Raw genomic sequence first — 17191 nt, 5'->3', positions numbered from 1 at the left:
TTTTTTTTTTTTTTTTTGGCTTGGTCTATGGGAGTCCTGCTTCAAAGTGTATTAAGTGTAGTTAAGCTACCTTTTTACAAAATGCATTTAAAACATGAACATTTTATAATGTCAAAGTATAATCATATGATACATAGAACACTGATATGATTGACACTGTATATTGACACTGAGTGCTGCATTTACCTTCTAGAACACACAACATATGACTTGTTCTGCAGGTTTGCAGCCTTGAAATAGTGATGCCTATGTAACTCATTTCCCTTAATGATTTAGTGTGCAATTACTTAGCAGAAGAATCTTCATTTCCTTCCAGTAGCATAGCACTTTGAAACTTAACAGTATTTGTTTTACCTTACTGTGTTGGGCAAAATGACACGCTGGATTGTAAATGTCAAAACACATAATTTTAACTACTGTGAAATGAGGTGTAATGTTAGAGAGCAGTTATAATTTAACCAGGAATAGTGTTATGTTAAAATTTCAGCTGTAGATTTAACACTAGGATGCATGATGTTCTAACTATATGTTTGGCTTTATATATTTGTACCATTCTTAAGTGTTTTATATTGGGCTCAGTGTAAGGCATATCCTTCCAAAGGTGGAAAAAAGTAACAACTTGTACAAATGGTACTGAACATATCTTATTTATGAAATTCTTTTTTCCCAAGGCCTCTCAGTCTTCTCCACTTTTTCAAGAGAGGAAAAGGTCTCATAGTTCATGTTGTTTACATCAACTTGAGTGACAGTGGAAGTTTATCAGCTGGCAGTGAAAACACACACAGCATGAAACTGCAGGTTTTTAAAAGTAGGACTTCCTTTGTGTACTCCTGCAGCAAAGTTGCCATGGAAATGACTCTGCAATATATTTTATAGACTTGCATGCGAAAAGTAAATGCTAATGTAGTTGCAACTGAGAGATGAAGTTACTTTGTAAAAACAATGAACTGGTTTTAGTGAATCAGTTTGTGGATGCATAATGCAGTATCTATTGTTCTTTTTGGCATGCTAGTACCTCAAGTTTATTAAAATTACCGCAACTTATATCATGCATAATGTATGAAAATGTAGATCAGCAGTTTTGTAGCACAGTCCCCTAATTGCAGAAGTGGAAATACACTATTAAATGTACAAAGAATCTGGTAATAATGCACTGTGCTTACAAAATGAGTAAACTCACTCCTATATCGTAATTCTTACCTATGTTTGTAGCACAACAGCCCCATGATAGGTGTGTCCAAACATAGATAGCCTGTGGTCCGCATCCAGCCTGTGAAAGTGGGGATTCCAGCCCATGTCACTTCTCTTTGCCTGGACAACTCACTTTCAGACCTGACCTTTGGAGCTTCTTATTATGGCTTCCACTGGTTGAACAGTGACTGGTTCCCAGGGCAGATTTGACTTTAAATCAAATTGATTTAAATCACTGGTCAGGAAGGCTCGATTTAATCATTGTTTTCTACAAAAAAAAAAAAAAAAAAGCATTATTGTTGTTTGATATCCTTTATTCATTTAACTTCTTGAAACTTTGCACTTTTAGAGAAAGGTACGGGCTTGACTGTATGTATGCAAACTTAGAGAGACAGTAGGCCTGATGGGTAGGTAATCGGGTCTGTTCTCTCTCATGTCCATATACTGCTGTTAACAAGGATGTTATCTCTGGAGACACAAATCCACAGTTTAAGAACTGAAACTAAGCATCACAGATATGCTTAATAGAATCTTTGAGACTGAGCACAGAGTCCCATTGGGTAGAGTGGTTTTTTAAAATCTTTACTAATCTATAAAGGAGACTCTGGGAACCCTGTAAGATTGGGTCCCCAATATAGTCCATGACCTGTTGTTACCTATTTATAAACTTTTCTAAAAAGGTTGCATGGATATATGTATAACTTCAAATAATACATAATTAGAAGTTACAATCCCTATTCCATGATGATGTCTTTGAGCTTTGACGTAGGTTAACTTAAAACTATATAGATTTTTTTTTTAAAAGCATCTTAAAAAATAAATGATTAAATAAAAAATTAATAAAATTGTTCATTTTTATCTACCCTGCTGGTTCCATATCAGAGATACAAATTTTGTATGGATTGTTGGCTCAAGGTCATCTGGCCCAACAGGCTGAAACATCACAGAATCCTTAGTCTCATCTCTACCAAAATGCATGAATGTAAAAATGTGTGACATCCCTGTTCTTTCTAGCAGTTAACTTCAGTATGATCAAAGCTACTAATAAAATCACAAAAACCAAGTGCACTCTCTCTGTCTCCACATCGAGGCGGTATTTAGAAAGTTGAGAAGCAGTTCAAGTTATTAGTCACATGGCCATCTCTAATAGACATTAAGAATCCATTTCTGCAAAATTGGCTTCTCCTAGGAGAACTCCTTTTTCTTTCTTTGTTACAAAAGTGTTGCATTACTGGGTGCCAAGTTTTCTGATCACTTCATCCAATGAAGAATTTGCAAGAGAGCTTGTTGTTACAGTAGATGGTTGCCCTTGTTTATATGACAATAGTGCCTATGGGGGTTGAGATCTTTTTTTGTTTTAGGCTTTTAGAGTGTAGCAAGGGGGCAGTAATATGAGTAAAGTGGTCCTCCAGATGCCGTACTCCTAGAATTTAAAGAGGACTGAATAAAATGCTAATGTGTCTTTTTGTTTTGTTTTTTGGACTTAAGAGAATTTCTATGAAGACTTCCCTGGAAACAAATGTATGTGAAGAATTTTCTTTATGAAGACCATCAAGTTGGATCACCTGGCAACCTGACTTAAGCACACTACTACTTTGCATTCATTTGAGCCTTAAAAATGATAAGGGTTACATGTGAACTTTGACCCATTTCTGATGAGTATTCTAGACATGAGTTTGCATCGGCAAATGGGCTCTGATCGGGACCTGCAGTCTTCTGCCTCTTCAGTAAGCTTGCCTTCAGTTAAAAAGGCACCAAAGAAAAGAAGAATTTCACTGGGCTCCCTCTTCCGAAGGAAAAAAGATGCAAAACGCAAATCTAGGGATTTAAATGGAGGGGTGGATGGAATTGCAAGTATTGAAAGTATACATTCTGAAATGTGCACAGACAAGAACTCTATCTTCTCCACATGTACCTCTTCTGACAATGGCACCACCTCTACCAGTAAACCAACTGGAGACTTCATGGAGTGCCCCTTGTGTCTGTTACGGCACTCTAAGGACAGGTTCCCAGAAATAATGACTTGTCACCATAGATCCTGTGTGGATTGCTTACGTCAGTATCTCCGGATAGAAATCTCTGAGAGTAGAGTTAATATCAGCTGTCCCGAATGTTCTGAACGATTCAATCCACATGACATTCGTTTGATATTAAACGATGACATCTTGATGGAAAAATATGAAGAATTTATGCTTAGGCGATGGCTTGTTGCAGATCCAGATTGTAGGTGGTGCCCAGCTCCAGACTGTGGGTAAGAATGTCCTTTTTAAAATTCTTCTCTCTTAATCCAGCTGGGCATATAGAATTTTCTATTAAAATGAACACAAATTAGCTTTACTTTATATAGCAAATCATTGTCATGTGTCTGTTATCTTTCTTTTATCTTAGTAACGTGTACATCAAAATGATTCTAATTTAGAAAGTATTTCTGTGCTGGCATTGACAAACTCCTACCCATTTAAACTATACATTGTCCAAGAAAATTGTACTAATCATTCTAGCTTGCAAACTGATACAAAATCAGGTGTATTGATTTTAATACAAATCAAGTGACAAAACAGAGTCAGATGTATGGAGTTGAATAGTATCAGAATTCTTTAAAAGAAGGGTGGTCTGTTTAACTTTAAAGTGAGTGAGGGTGACCAAAATATGGTGTACAGACTGGACGCCAGCCATGGAGTTGTCATTCAGCCCATGGGACTTCCTAAGGGTCCAGAACTTTGGTGTTAAGGGAGTGGTAGCACCATCAATTGTTGTGGCTCTGGAAGCTGTGGCAATTAATGCTGCTGCTCACCTTACTACCAATTTTTCTGATCTGGAGGGAGCTCTGAGCCCATGGACTGACTCTGTGTGCTGAACTGGGTGCACAGGGAGAAATGCCAGTGGTTCCACAACATTTACTAGGGACTTTGCAGTTGCTTTTGGTTTTAAATTGTGAGGTAGGCTGAAAAAATGTTTTTACATAAAAGTTGTCACTTGTTTCAGGGAGCTGCCATCTTGCTATTGCTTGTGTTGGCTCTCAACAAGAGTTGAATGTAGAATCATTAGCCAGTTTGATTTGAGAGGCAAGGATTTTGTTGGTGATATTTTATATTGGACCAGTTATAGTCAGTCATTTGTATTTTTATCATCATGGTATATGGAGGTTCCAGTCATGATTGTGGTCCAAATATTGTACAAGATGCATTAAACACTTAGTGGGAGGTACCCCCATCTCAGAGTGCATCTAACATGGGGTAAAACAAGTAATTGTGATAAGAAGGAAAGCAAAGGGGTAATGAAAATTAGATCAGGTTCTTACATTATTTATACATGTAACTTTGTAATATATTATGTAACTATATAACACAACTATCTTTTTATAGATAGTTATGGCTCAGATGTTCCACAACTTAACATTTTCAGGCAGTTCCAAATAAATTTTAAAAGGAAATGCTGCCTTCAAATACTCCTGTTGTTGTTTGTTATTTTATTTCTTGTAGGCCTCATAGAAGTCCCACAAGCAGGGATTGCGATAAGGGTAATGGTATTAAAAGTTGGCCTAGATAAGATTGGCGACACAAGGTGGTAGTAGTAGTAGAGCTGACATGACAGGTGAACAGACAAGGGAAGGAAGGGCAGAGCTGAGAGTGAAAATAAGTTGTTTATACATGTGTTATGGTAAAACAAAACACTTTAGTGAAAAGCGGACTCTCTGTAGTTTACAAATGGAGAAGCTTCTCTTTCAGACAGCTGCTGTGGGCAAACTGGATACACTTTTCTTCCATAGATGAAAGTTCAGTTGAGCTTTGTTAATTTTCCTTGGCACTAATCCACAAACCAGTAATCTAATTCATAGTTTTTCCTTGCTTTTAAACAAAAACTTAAGAGCAGAATTAGAACTGTTGAGAGTTCTGTCCTGACGCTTCATTACTGCAAGATGTACAGCTGAATGAACATGTGCTAGTGTCCTGTGCAGCTGTATCCTAAATAATTCGGTTGTGTTTTTGTTTATCAAATGACATTACTACATTTTATAATGCAGTATCTTTCTTGTTGTTTGATAGCTTGTTCACAAAATCTAGTAACTTACAGAACAGTTTTAAAATAAACTTTCTAGTTACCTCAGAGACATTTTTCCTGACCAAGGGAGTTAAAGTTTAAAGTGTAACGCTCAGGATGCTAATTAGTGTGTGGGGGGGTGGGGGCGGTTCTTAAGCTCAGGAGCATAGAATAGACAAGTCTTCCACCAATTGTTAGCCTCCAGTTGTTGGTACAAACCTGTTGAAAAACAGGTTATAAACACATTGGTGAAAATGGACTCATTCATAAGAACTGTTGGAAATTTTTTTTGTAAAACTTCCTATTGTAGGTAGATTTTTTTTTTAAGGTTTTGTATTTTTCCCCTCTCCTGCTTCCTCCTCAACTTCCCATTGTTCCATGCAATTTTCTCTGTCACTGCTGCAAGTGAACAAGTTCCTGCTGTGCTGTTATCCCATCTCTTTTTTTAATGAAATATAACGCCAAATTTTTAAAGTAATTGGGAGCTACTAATAAAATCTTGGATATTAAAACAGGAACTGTGGGAAATGTTTTCCCTCATTTTGCACAAAGCAGTTAGTCACTGCACTTTTTTATTCTTACACCCTAAGTCGGTGTCAGTGTTGGTGTTTGCTTTGATCAACAGCCAAGCAAAATATTTTTATCCCTTTATTAACAAGAAACTTCCATGTTATGTTCTGTATACATTGTTTTTTATTAAAACTCAACTTTTAAACTAAGTATTTTGTTTGTTTGTTTTTTTTAGAAGAGTGTGTTGATTCCAAAGTCATTGGGGTATTTTTCACTTGAAAATAGCTAATACATTTTTTCACGCTAATTAAATTGAGGTAGTATTACAAAATTTCTATTTTTTTTTCATTTTACTGAAATGTATTAATAATTGGCATTTTTAAAAATGTCCCAGCCATATACCATCTCTTAAGAGCCAAACAATACAAATAAAATTAGGATGGAATATAAAATACCTTTGATACTACTAATGTAAATTTATAGAAGACAGAAAATTTGAGCCCATCTATATTTGTGTGTGTAATAAGTGAGGTTACCATAACCTGTTTGTTGCTTTGTCAAACTTTGACCATTTGAAATTTTCCGTGCTGAGTGTCACCCTCTGATTGAATTAATTTTAAAATGTCAGCTAAGAAAGCTCATCTATTTCCACAAATGAGGCTGGGGCTGTTACCCATTTAAAGTTCTACTTCTACACTTTGGAGCAATCCTTGGAATTATCAGCAACCCTTGTTAGGGAAGCATCTTTTACATGCCTGTGAAAATCTGCCAAAAACATCCTCTAAAAAGTGGCAGTTTAGAAGAAGTGGCAGTTTAGAAGATTAATGTCTTCTACACTTGTTGTTATGGAAAGTTTCAAAGGCTCCATCCTCACTGGGCATGTTCACCCTTTCTCAGGGGAGCAAAGAATCTGAGACTAGAGTGGAGGACAGAAACAGTTTGCGGGGGGCAGCATAGGGGAAGCTTTAAGGAGACTTAAACTGGGTTTGTAAGACGGTGAGAAAAATCAGAGGACATGAAATAGGACTGGTAGCCAGTTGGATGGGAATTGAACACAGACTGACCAAGGAGTTAGAAGAAAGGGGAAGATTGGGTTTGTTTGGACAAGGAGACTGAAACTTAGGAACCTATATGAAGAGGGAGAGGAAGGTGGGACAGATTTGACAAAGGGGATCCAGGAGGAGAGCCAGGATTGGCTAGTCAAAGAAACTGAAATGACGACAAAAAAGAGAGAAGGGGAAACAGGGCAAAGAACTTTTCAGAAAATCCTGACAGGAGAGTCAACTAAGAACAATGGTCCCTTCTTGTTTAATAATCTGTGAACAGGGAAAGGGAAGAACTGAGATTTGAAACTCCAGGCAGCAAGACTGCAGTGGAAGACTAAGATTGGCTAGTCAAAGAGACTGGGACTCGCATGACAAGTTTGATGACATGACGAATCATAGAAGATTAGGGTTGGAAGGGACCTCAGGAAGTCATCTAGTCTAACCTGCTGCTCAAAGTAGGACCACCCCCAACTATATCATCCCAGTCAAGGCTTTATCTAGCCAGGTTTTAAAAACCTCCAGGGATGGAGATGCCACCACCTCTGTGGGTAACCTGTTTCAGTGTTTTACTTCCCTCCTAGTGAGACTTTTTCTTAATATTGAACCTAAACTTCCCTTGCTTCAACTGGAAACCATTGTTCCTTGTGCTATCATCTGCCACAACTGAGAACAGTCCAGCTCCATCCTCTTTGGAACCCCCTTCAGGTAGTTGAAGACTTCTCTGCCACCTCTCCCTCTCAATCGTCTCTTCTCCAGACTAAATAAGCCCAGTTCCCTCAGGCTCTCCTCAGAAGTCATGTGCCCCAGCCCTGTAACCATTTTCATTGCCCTTGTGGGATTTCTTTTGACCCAATCCTCCGGTTTCTCGAGGTCACTGAATCCTAGCTCTACCCTCCAGTGTATCTACTACTGCCCCTAGCTTGGTGTCATCGGCAAACTTGCTGTACACTCCATCCCATCTTCTGGGACGTTAGTGAAGATACTGAACAAAACCGACCCTAGGACCAACCCCTGGGGCGCTTCACTTGATGCTGGCTTCCAACTAGACATCGAGCCATCGACTTCTACCCTCTGAGCCCAGTGATCCAGCCAGTTTTCTGTCCACCTTACAGTGCATTCATCCATCCAACCCAGACATCCTTAGCTTCTTTATGAGAATGTTCAGGGAGACCGTATCAAAAACCTTGCTAAAGTCAAGGTATATCACACCCGTTGCTTTCCCCTGCATCCACAAAGCCAGTCGTCTGATCGACCTGATTGCCTTCTATGATGAGATATGACCTTGGTGAATCCATGCTGACTTCCTTATAACCTTTTCCTCAAGTGCTTCAAAATGAATTCCTTGAGGACCTGCTCCATGATTTTTCCAGAGAATGAGGTGAGGCTGTCTAGTCTGTAGTTCCCAAAGAGAAGCTTGGGACAGGGAATGAGGGACTGGGTTCAAGGTCTGGATGCAAGGGCAGGAAGAGTGTGTCCTTACTAGGGTACTCACCCCTCCAGAGCCTGAGATGAAATCCAGAGTTTTGCCATTTCTCTGCTGTCAGGTAATGATAAAATCCACTAGGCTCATTCCCCTCCTAATGATGGTCCACCTAGAAGGCAATCGTCTATATTGGTGTTTAGCAGCCTTTTCAGGTTGTGGGCTGGAATGACTCAGTTCTGGTCAGATGCAGGCAGGTGCTAGGACTAGAGGTGTACCGATGTATTGGATCTCCACCAGTAAAAGGATAATTAACATTGTCAGCAGTTGGCTTTTTTTGGCCGATGTAGTTGATAATGTCACTGATAAATGCTGCGTGCATGCATGCAGCCACACACATGAACGTGGCCAGGAATTCAGCTGGACAGCTTGGAGAGCAGTGTCCTGCCAGAGTCGGAGATTGAGGCCCCACAGCAAAGAAGGGAGTGGGTCAGGGGAAGGCACTGCCCAGCCAGGGTGGTGAATGCGACCCTGGCGCTGGGAGCAGAATGAAGCTGCAGGTGGCTCATCCAATAGGTGCAGGGGGGGTGGCTCCCTGCTGCTGCATGCACCCCCAGGTGAGGCATGGGGGTCATGTGGCCCCTCTGACTTGTGTGTGGAGTGAGGGCAGGCTCGGGGCCAGGGGTTGCACTGGCTTCTTCTAGTGGGGAGGCTGGGCTCCATGGGGGCAGGGTGGGAGGACATGGTGTTGGGAGGCATGGCTGTGGGGTGGGCTATAGCCACCCCAAAATTCTCCATGGTGACCCTTCCCAGTGCTGCTGCTGCTTGTCCCAACCTCCCCCCAGCCCCCCCTGCTGGGAAGAGTCCAGCACAGCCCATGGTCCTGAGCCTGCAACAGGCAGCCCACCTTTGCCCTGCACACAAATCCAAAAGGACATATGCCCACCCACCCTCTTCCCCCATACCTCTCCCGTGGTGGGTACAGCGGCTTGGAGCTGCCCTACCTCCCCCCATACACCCTGGATGAGCTGCCTTTGGCTCCCTCCCGCTTCTGGTCCTGGGGTCACACTCCCCCCCCCGCACCAGGGAGCCTCAATCTGCCCTTCCCCCTGCAAACTTACCAGCAGGATGCTGCTCTCCATGCTGCCTGGCTGCATTCCTGTAAATCGGCTGTTGGATTGGTATTGGCTGATATGGCTGATTAATAATAATTGGCATTTGGTATTGGTGAAGAAAATCTTTATCAATGCACCCCTAGCTAGGACCCAGCTGCCACTGCTGCATCTCTCCACAGTGGCATAGGGAGAACTCCTGCAGCCAGAGCTCCGTATCTGGATATCCAGCCCTGTGGCTATGGGTTGCCAACCCCTGATCTGTATTGCTAGAATCATTAGCTTCATGTTGTGGAGCTGTGTGAGATAGATCAACACAATGTCATTTTGCTTATTAATGATGTTGGTGTCAATAGGAGATGCTTGTGTAACTTCACCACCTCCCACCCCTCCAGTTGATCTTCATTATGGTAACATCTTTACACAGTATTTTTTTTTCTAAAGGACACAGTGCTAAAGGATAGGCCTGTTGGGTGGGTGGTTTCAGTAAGCTTGTATTAGAGAAGGTTGCTGTCTGTAGGAGCCCAGCTTCAGTTATTGTAGAAGTTGGAAAGTTTGTAGAGAGAGAGGCAGAAGATTGCAGGAGAAAAAAGAAAGTCTGGTTGTTAATACCATAGGATTTGACTTACAGAAGTGGTGAGCGTGTGTGTGGCTGCAGCTGAAGGAAATGTGAGCTGTGTTTTGAACATACCAAGTACTATATAAAACACAATCCTGAAAAAAAAGCCCATCAAGTGTGGCAAATTGAGTGGTGAAAATTAGTGGGTGTTTATTTTCCCTTTTATCTCTGCCTCAGTTCCCCATCTGTAAAGTGGGGAAAATGCTACTCCTAACGTTTGTAAAGCATTTACCTACAGTGATTGCTGTTGAAAAGTGTTCAAAGCAGGTTTTTACTACTATGCAATAAATGAGGCATGGGACTATATATTGAACAGGGAGGACAAAACAATATTTAATAGGTGGTCATTAGATAAGCACAATCAGTTTTGTCTACTGGATGAGATGGGAGTCTGGGAAAAAGCTGTGTGATCATCATGACATAAAAGACCATCTTAATGTGTATGTGCAAGAAAAGAATAGCTAAGGTAGTCTTAACTGGTTTTCCCTAACTTGCATGTTTGACTTAGTGTTCTTCATATCCTTGTTACAGTAGAGAAGTAATTTCCAATGCGTTCATGCTGTGCTTAAGTATAACAGTGATTCTCAGCCATGGTGTCAGAGCACTCTGGTATGGGCTGCTTTCTTTTCAAGGATGCTGTGGGGGTGCAATGCAGTGTTAGCTCTGGTAGTTGTGCAGACATGATTCACAAGATAAACCCAGAAATTTCAAATAGGAATCCATAGCATTACAATCATTTTGACATGTGGCCTGAGTTGTTTGCAACAGGGAAATTACTCTCTGTTTTTCTGTGTTCTAAAAAAATGAGTGAAACTTAAGAGGTGGCATTTTCTTAAGTCTTAAAAAGGTTGAGAGCCACTGATGTACAGTAAGAGGGTCTTCCTTGAACTGTGAATTAAAAATCAAATGCAGTTACTGGTTGCTGTCAGTTAGATGCATCATAGTCTATTTTTGTATTGCTGAAGGTAATGTCAAGAACAGATGCCTTGTGAAATATGCAAAATTCTCCTAGCAACAGACATACAGCTTCAACAGTTGTGTGTTGCTGCAGCTCTTGCTTTGGCAGACTGTAAAATATTAACTCTCATGGCTTATTTTCTTCACTTCATTTTTTGCTGTCAGATGTTTTCAACGTAAACTGTAAATTGTCATTTTGACAAGCCTGCATTACGTAGTATTTTAAATGTATTCAGCCTTTTTCCCTTTACAACACTATATCATTAGAAGAGGGAAAGGTAGTGGGCAGTATAGTGAATTCTGGATTTTCTTTTGTTTGACTAGTTTTTGAATCCTACCTTGCAAAGAACAGGCCTAAAGATGAATGTCACCTCTGATTCCTCGCTGTCTGCCTGTCTCACTCTCTCCTTTTTTTAATGATTGAAACCTGTCTTTTCTTTGCCCCTGCCTCCACCTGCCCACTTATTGAAGGCTATCAAGCAATTCCTGTCTACTTTCTTTACATTGACGATTTCCATTTGTTTTGTTTTGCTTTTTTTGTTCCTCGGCTCCTAAAAAAGCTTGTATTACATGTACTCTGAGGAGAAGACTGGGCCAGAAGGCTACTGCTTGAACGTGTGTTCCTGAACTCTGACTATTCCATGAGGCATCACTGTAGGAACAAGTAGGAGATGCAGGTAGTGTTGCTTATAAGAACTGGCCTTTTGCTTTTTTTGAAATAGTTGGGCATGTTATCAGTGGAAGAGAGGATGTATCCAAAATTCATTCCAGTGGTGTAATGAAGAGGGGTGACTGAGACACCAGGGCCTGGCTCAGACCTTGAGCTGTCAGGGGACACAAGAATTAGGAGCAGCTTTGCTGCCAGCCCCTAAGGCACTCAAGTTTTGAGTTACATCTCTGATCCATTCACTTCCTGGCCCCTCCTTTCCCCCATCTACTCTCGAAACATGTCTGACATCACACCAGAGAGAAGTAGTTAGCAATATCAGTCTGAAGTCAGCCAGAAGGCAGAGTAGATTTGCACCTTACAGATTAGCTCCAACAATATAATAGGTTCTTGCAATTATTGAAATAAAATGTTTTGCTTGGAGAAAAAATATCTCATAATTAAATGGTTTATTATTTCTCATCTTTTAATAGTTGATAATTATATCAGCTATAAGTGAAGGGGCAGCCAGTCCTACAGGCTTTCTGAAAACCATCATGGTCTTCCAAAAATATCTTTAAAGAAGCTTTAAAATATTTAGCAGAACTGTCAGGTTGGAGCAGTTTGTCAGGCTGATGTTCTGTAAAATGTGTTGGAACCTTAGGCTGCTGTAACTTGAAATGAATATATATATATATATAATGAACTGAACTGTAAATGCTGGTAACTTTTTTCAAGCTAGAACTGAGGAAGAAATGATGCCCTCACCTGCAGAAATTTAGCAGATATTTAACTATTCATAGGGTTACTTTGAAGTCTATGACATTCATGGCAATAAAATTATATAGTTGCTTAAGTGTTTGGTATACTGTTTTTTGGGTTTTTTAAAAAACCTCAATTGCATTAAATTGTCACTTTAAACTACTTCAGTTTTTTTCATAGTGAATAGTTAATAAGATTCGCATTATATTAAAAAAAAAAGTGCTTGCACAGTAGTTTATGGACAGTGTCCCAAATTTAAAAAAATTAGATGCAGAGTTGAGTTCCCAAACCTAATTTAGCCACTTGCAGATGGGGTTTTCTGAAACCATTGTAATTCCCAAACTGTGAAAGAGGGGACCAGTAGGGCCAAGACATCAGCTGCTTCTCAGCTTGAGGAAATTCAGCATGTAACATGAGGTGCAGTAGATTATCTCTATTAATCGATGCATTGCAACACTACTGAAGTAATAGATTTCTGGAAGACTGTATGCTTGTCAATTTGTGTGTGTGTTCATACAGTGAAGACATTAGTGCAGCCCTGGATTGGTGTGTCAACATTTTTACTGTAAAACTTCTTAGGAGAACAGTCCTCTAAAACATGAAATTCTGTTAAAAATTAGGAAAATAATTTTTAAAAAAGCAAAAAAAGTCCACTTTAGCAGTTTAAGACTATGAAATGGAAGGAAAGTCCAGAGTTAGCATAATACAGGCATCTGATTAAAAAAACAGAGATTAAAATTAAACATTTAAAATGTATATATTTTTTCTATACGGACAACAAATGTTAAGAGGCAGCAACAAAAAATGATACTTGGAGAAGAGCATTGAAAAAATCCTGTAACCTTATTAATACCAGAGTTTCTGCCTCGTTAGCTAGATGTAGAGGCCCCCTATCCAGCTCTCTTGGAGGGAAGATTAAGAATCACAGCCACACTGACAGTGGAAAAATATTTTAAGTTTAAAACAGAATTGGCAGTTGTACATAAATGAGATTTGGCACTTTATAGAATAGTTTACTACATTGAAATGCAAAGGGACAGTTATGAATGTTTGTTTTAAAACATTGATTTTTTTTCTGGGATCAACATTTTAAATAGTCTCAGACATTTTTTTAAAACTTTAAATTAGAATTTTTCTCCTACTGATTTGCATGCAGAAGGGTTCTTTGTATTTCAGGCTAATTCAACATAATCATAAGTCTCTGCAGCCTTGCAGCCCTTGACAGCTTGCCAGAACTTGTTAAGCGGCCCTCCAGCTGAAATAATTGCCCACCCCTGCCTTACAGTAATAGTAATCTTATAGTAATCTGAAGTATGACTTGCAGCAATGGCACATGCATAGTTTTCACAAAAAACACTATTACCACTTATCTTGACACTCTTTCCACAAATTAGCTGAGTTTAGAATTAATGCAATGATGTTTTAAATCCGAATGCATTTGCCAGTGGCATGCAATAAATTCACTGAGCTTCTGTACATGCTCTAAATAAGCAAGTCATCAATTTCTTGGAGATTGGGACTGAAGGCCACAGTTGTAGAGGGATTATTATCCTTTTGATTAGTCTTCTACAAGAAGAAACGTTGACTTTTTTTTTTGCTTATCCAGTGACGAATCCTCTTACATGTTGCTTAATAGAAGAACACACATACATGGGGAAAAGGTCAGGGGTAAGCAGTCTGATTTGGACTGCTATACTTTTAGCATTCTAGAGAAATGAGAAAACAAGCTATAGATTTTTTTTTTTCTCCACAAACTTTTAAGGGGAAGAATTGGCAGAGCAGGAATTAGTGTCTTATTTATTCTCCAGTAGGACACATTTATTTCTGTATTACCAACTATGATGCTATTTTTTGTTTTGTTTTTGAGTATATGCTGGTGAGGGGCAGGCAAAATTCTGCCTTTTTTAAAACTCCTAACTTTACTTGTGTTACATTTTCAAGCCTTTTTCTAGAACCATGAGCATTAGAAACTTTATTAACAAATAATAGTTGTTATCGTAATAAATGAGAATGAAGATTGTTTTATGATTACAAGTTTCCAGAAATGGAGGCTGCAAGAAAAACTCCAAATAACAAGGGACTCGTGGCTAACTTGTAAGATCTGGTAATTTAGCATTCCCCCCAACAAATATTTGCCCCAGGGTTTCAATTACGTGCAGTATTATTCACTTAGGTTAACATCTTCAAAAAGACCTTCAGCCAGATTAATCTTTCAGAGGTGACATTTGAGATTTGTTGTGGATGAATGTGTTCATAGATTTTAGGGCTTGAAAGGAATATTGTGGTGGTCTAATATGACCTCCTTTATAACACAGGCCATAGGACTTCCCTAAATTATTTTTTGTTTGGACCAGAGCATATTTCAGAAAAACTTCCAATCTTGATTTATAAGCTGCTAGTGATGGAGAGTCCTCCATGACCCTTTTTGTTTGGTTCTAGTGGTTTATGCCTCTGGTTGTTAAAAACCTGTGTGTGTTCCCAGTCTGAGATCCTTTTAATTATTTAATCCCACTATTTATATCATCAGCAAACTTGGGTTATTTCTAAATACAGATAAAAAAATACTTCAGTGGTAGGACCAGAAATCTGTACCTGAGGAATCCCACTGGAAATGTTACCCATGTTGTATTTTTTGTTCTGGGATTTTTTATGCAGTGCCAAGTCAAATGTGGCCCAGAATTTGAAATCTGTTACATCAACAGTTTTAGCTTCATGAATCAAATTTATAATCTCATCCCAAAAAGACAGAAGATTTGTTTGATTGGACCCTATTTTCATAAATCTATGATAATAGACATTAATGTTCTTCCTTTAATTAATTTATTCTTGTATGAGCTATTCCATGATTTGCCCAAAACTGGTATCAGCCTATAATTATCATAGTTTCATAATTTCATAGTTGGGAGGGTCAGAATGGATTTGAGCAGATTATGAAGTCCAATCCCCTGCCATGGGCAGGAAAGAATGCTGGGGTGAAATGACCCTGGCTAAGTGATTATCCAACCTCCTTTTGAAGACCCCCGAGGTAGGAGTAAGCACCACTTCCCTTGGAAGTTGGTTCCAGATCCTAGCTGCCCTGACTGTGAAGTAGCGCCTCCTGATGTCTAGCCTGAACCTACTGTCAGTCAACTTATGCCTGTTATTCCTAGTTACTCCTGGTAGTGCTCAGGGAACAATGCCATCTTTTTCATCTTCTGTAAATATTGACACATAATTAGCTTTCTTATTTCTTCTGGAGCTTCCCTAGCATTCTGAGAGTTAGGAAAAATTGCTGTTAATTGTTCAGACAGTGCCTTAATTGGCTATCTTAAAACTCAGTATGGTGATCCTGGTGATTAAAAACCATTTAACTGTACTAGGTTTGTAAGACTGGAGATGCAGGCTTTTTTCTTGTTGAACTTGGACATGTGGTGTGAAGGGCAGAAAATAGGCATGTAGTAGTTGTCAGTGGCCCTGCTGTAGGTTGGGAATCTGAACCATACAAACCATAAAATACCTGCTAAGTGCATCTCCTAGTGTTAGGACCCAGGGGAAGCGTACCATACTTCTCAATAGCAGCACATCTCTCTCTCACAACAGCCTTAATAGTTGATCTTTGCATGCACAACTGGCGACAGCTGTGGTTGGAGAGTTTCCGCAGGGTTACTACTTGTTACTGAGGGAACTGTCACTAGATCTGATGCTGCTCCAGGCTCTGAGCTCAGCATAGAGATGTGCATCAGAAGGGGTTTATATATTCCCAGAGTCCTGCCACCGTGTCCAGCCAGCCTCTGATAGTTGGCCAGGCCAGGAAGCAGTGCATCACCTGGCAAGCGTACTCCAAGTAGAGATGTAACAGTGGGGTTTTCATCTGTAGTTGCTTCAGGCCTTTTCATCCCGGCTTTGGTAGCACTTTGTTACTTTGGATATAGTAGGAGCACAGCAGTGTGTTCGTGTGCATCTGTGAGAAATCATCAGTGACAGGCTCTCTCTCAGTGTTTTGAAAACTCAGCTCTTTGGTTTCAGAAAAGTGAGCTTATGAGGTGATCAGGAGAAACCATGGGAATTATTTTGACCACAAATCTCAGGATTATATCCCACAGATCAGAGCATAAAAGATCCCAGAATGCATGCAACACAACAGAGCACCATGGGATGTCTGATGGAATGCAGACTATTTATTTCAAAATATTGTAGTGATGTGGGGCCACAATGATAAGAGACAAAACTGCCTTTAATTGTGGGCTGATACTGTGGTTTGGACAACTGGCCCGTACAATTTTACGTACCACTTAACACAGTTACCCACAATATGTATGTGGCAAGTTTCAGGTTTGGACATGTCCCGATTGATTGAAATGCTTTAGAAAATGGAATAGAGACTTGCTCCTAAATGCTTGCTGTCTTTTGAAAACTTTACCCTTCCTGCCCTGAACAGGTAGGGTTAAAGCTGTTGTTGCTCTTAACAAGTGTTGCTGCAACCGAATAAGCTCTTAGCAGCAGCATTTCTCCTGAGGAAATTTTCTATACCATGTATGCAGATGGCATGCAGTTTTCAAAATGAAGAAAGCTAAATTGGATTAAGGTTACATTTATTTGGAGTAGGATCAGTTACACCCTCAGTTGATTTTGACACACTTTCCTTGGTGCCTGTCATCATGGTATCTATTGAAATTATTTTGTACTGAGTATTAAGTGTCAAGAGTGTTTTAGGTGCTGAATCATAGAATCATAGAAGTAGGGTTGGAAGGGACCTTATAGATCTTCAAGTCCGACCCCCTGCCAGGGCTGGAGAAAAAGAAATGGGCTCAAATGATCCCAGCTAGGTAGGTGTCAAGCCTCCTCTTAAAGACCCCCAGGGTAGGAGCCAGCACCACTTCCCTTGGAAGTTGGTTCCAGATCCTAGCC

The 17191-nt window shown here is 39.9% G+C and overlaps 1 protein-coding gene across 2 annotated transcripts in view; it reads left to right on the top strand.

Annotated features, from left to right (window-relative positions):
* RNF19A (ring finger protein 19A, RBR E3 ubiquitin protein ligase) overlaps window positions 1-17191 on the top strand; it is a 104936-nt gene that overhangs the window by 63003 nt on the left and 24742 nt on the right. The window contains exons 1-2 of one of the 2 annotated variants that reach the window (XM_019551288.1): window positions 679-808; window positions 2680-3442. In XM_019551288.1, coding sequence (XP_019406833.1) covers window positions 2847-3442 — 596 coding nt within the window. In that variant the 5' untranslated portion in view covers window positions 679-808; window positions 2680-2846. Of the gene's footprint in view, window positions 1-678; window positions 809-2679; window positions 3443-17191 lie in introns of those variants that run through there. The other variant, XM_019551284.1, reaches the window with a different exon arrangement.

The sequence above is a fragment of the Crocodylus porosus genome, unplaced genomic scaffold (genome assembly GCF_001723895.1).
Source record: "Crocodylus porosus isolate Cpor-Errol unplaced genomic scaffold, CroPor_comp1, whole genome shotgun sequence".
In the NCBI taxonomy this organism is placed as follows: domain Eukaryota; kingdom Metazoa; phylum Chordata; order Crocodylia; family Crocodylidae; genus Crocodylus; species Crocodylus porosus.
Note: the sequence above shows the minus strand (reverse complement) of the source record. Positions and strands in the feature narration are given on the sequence as shown.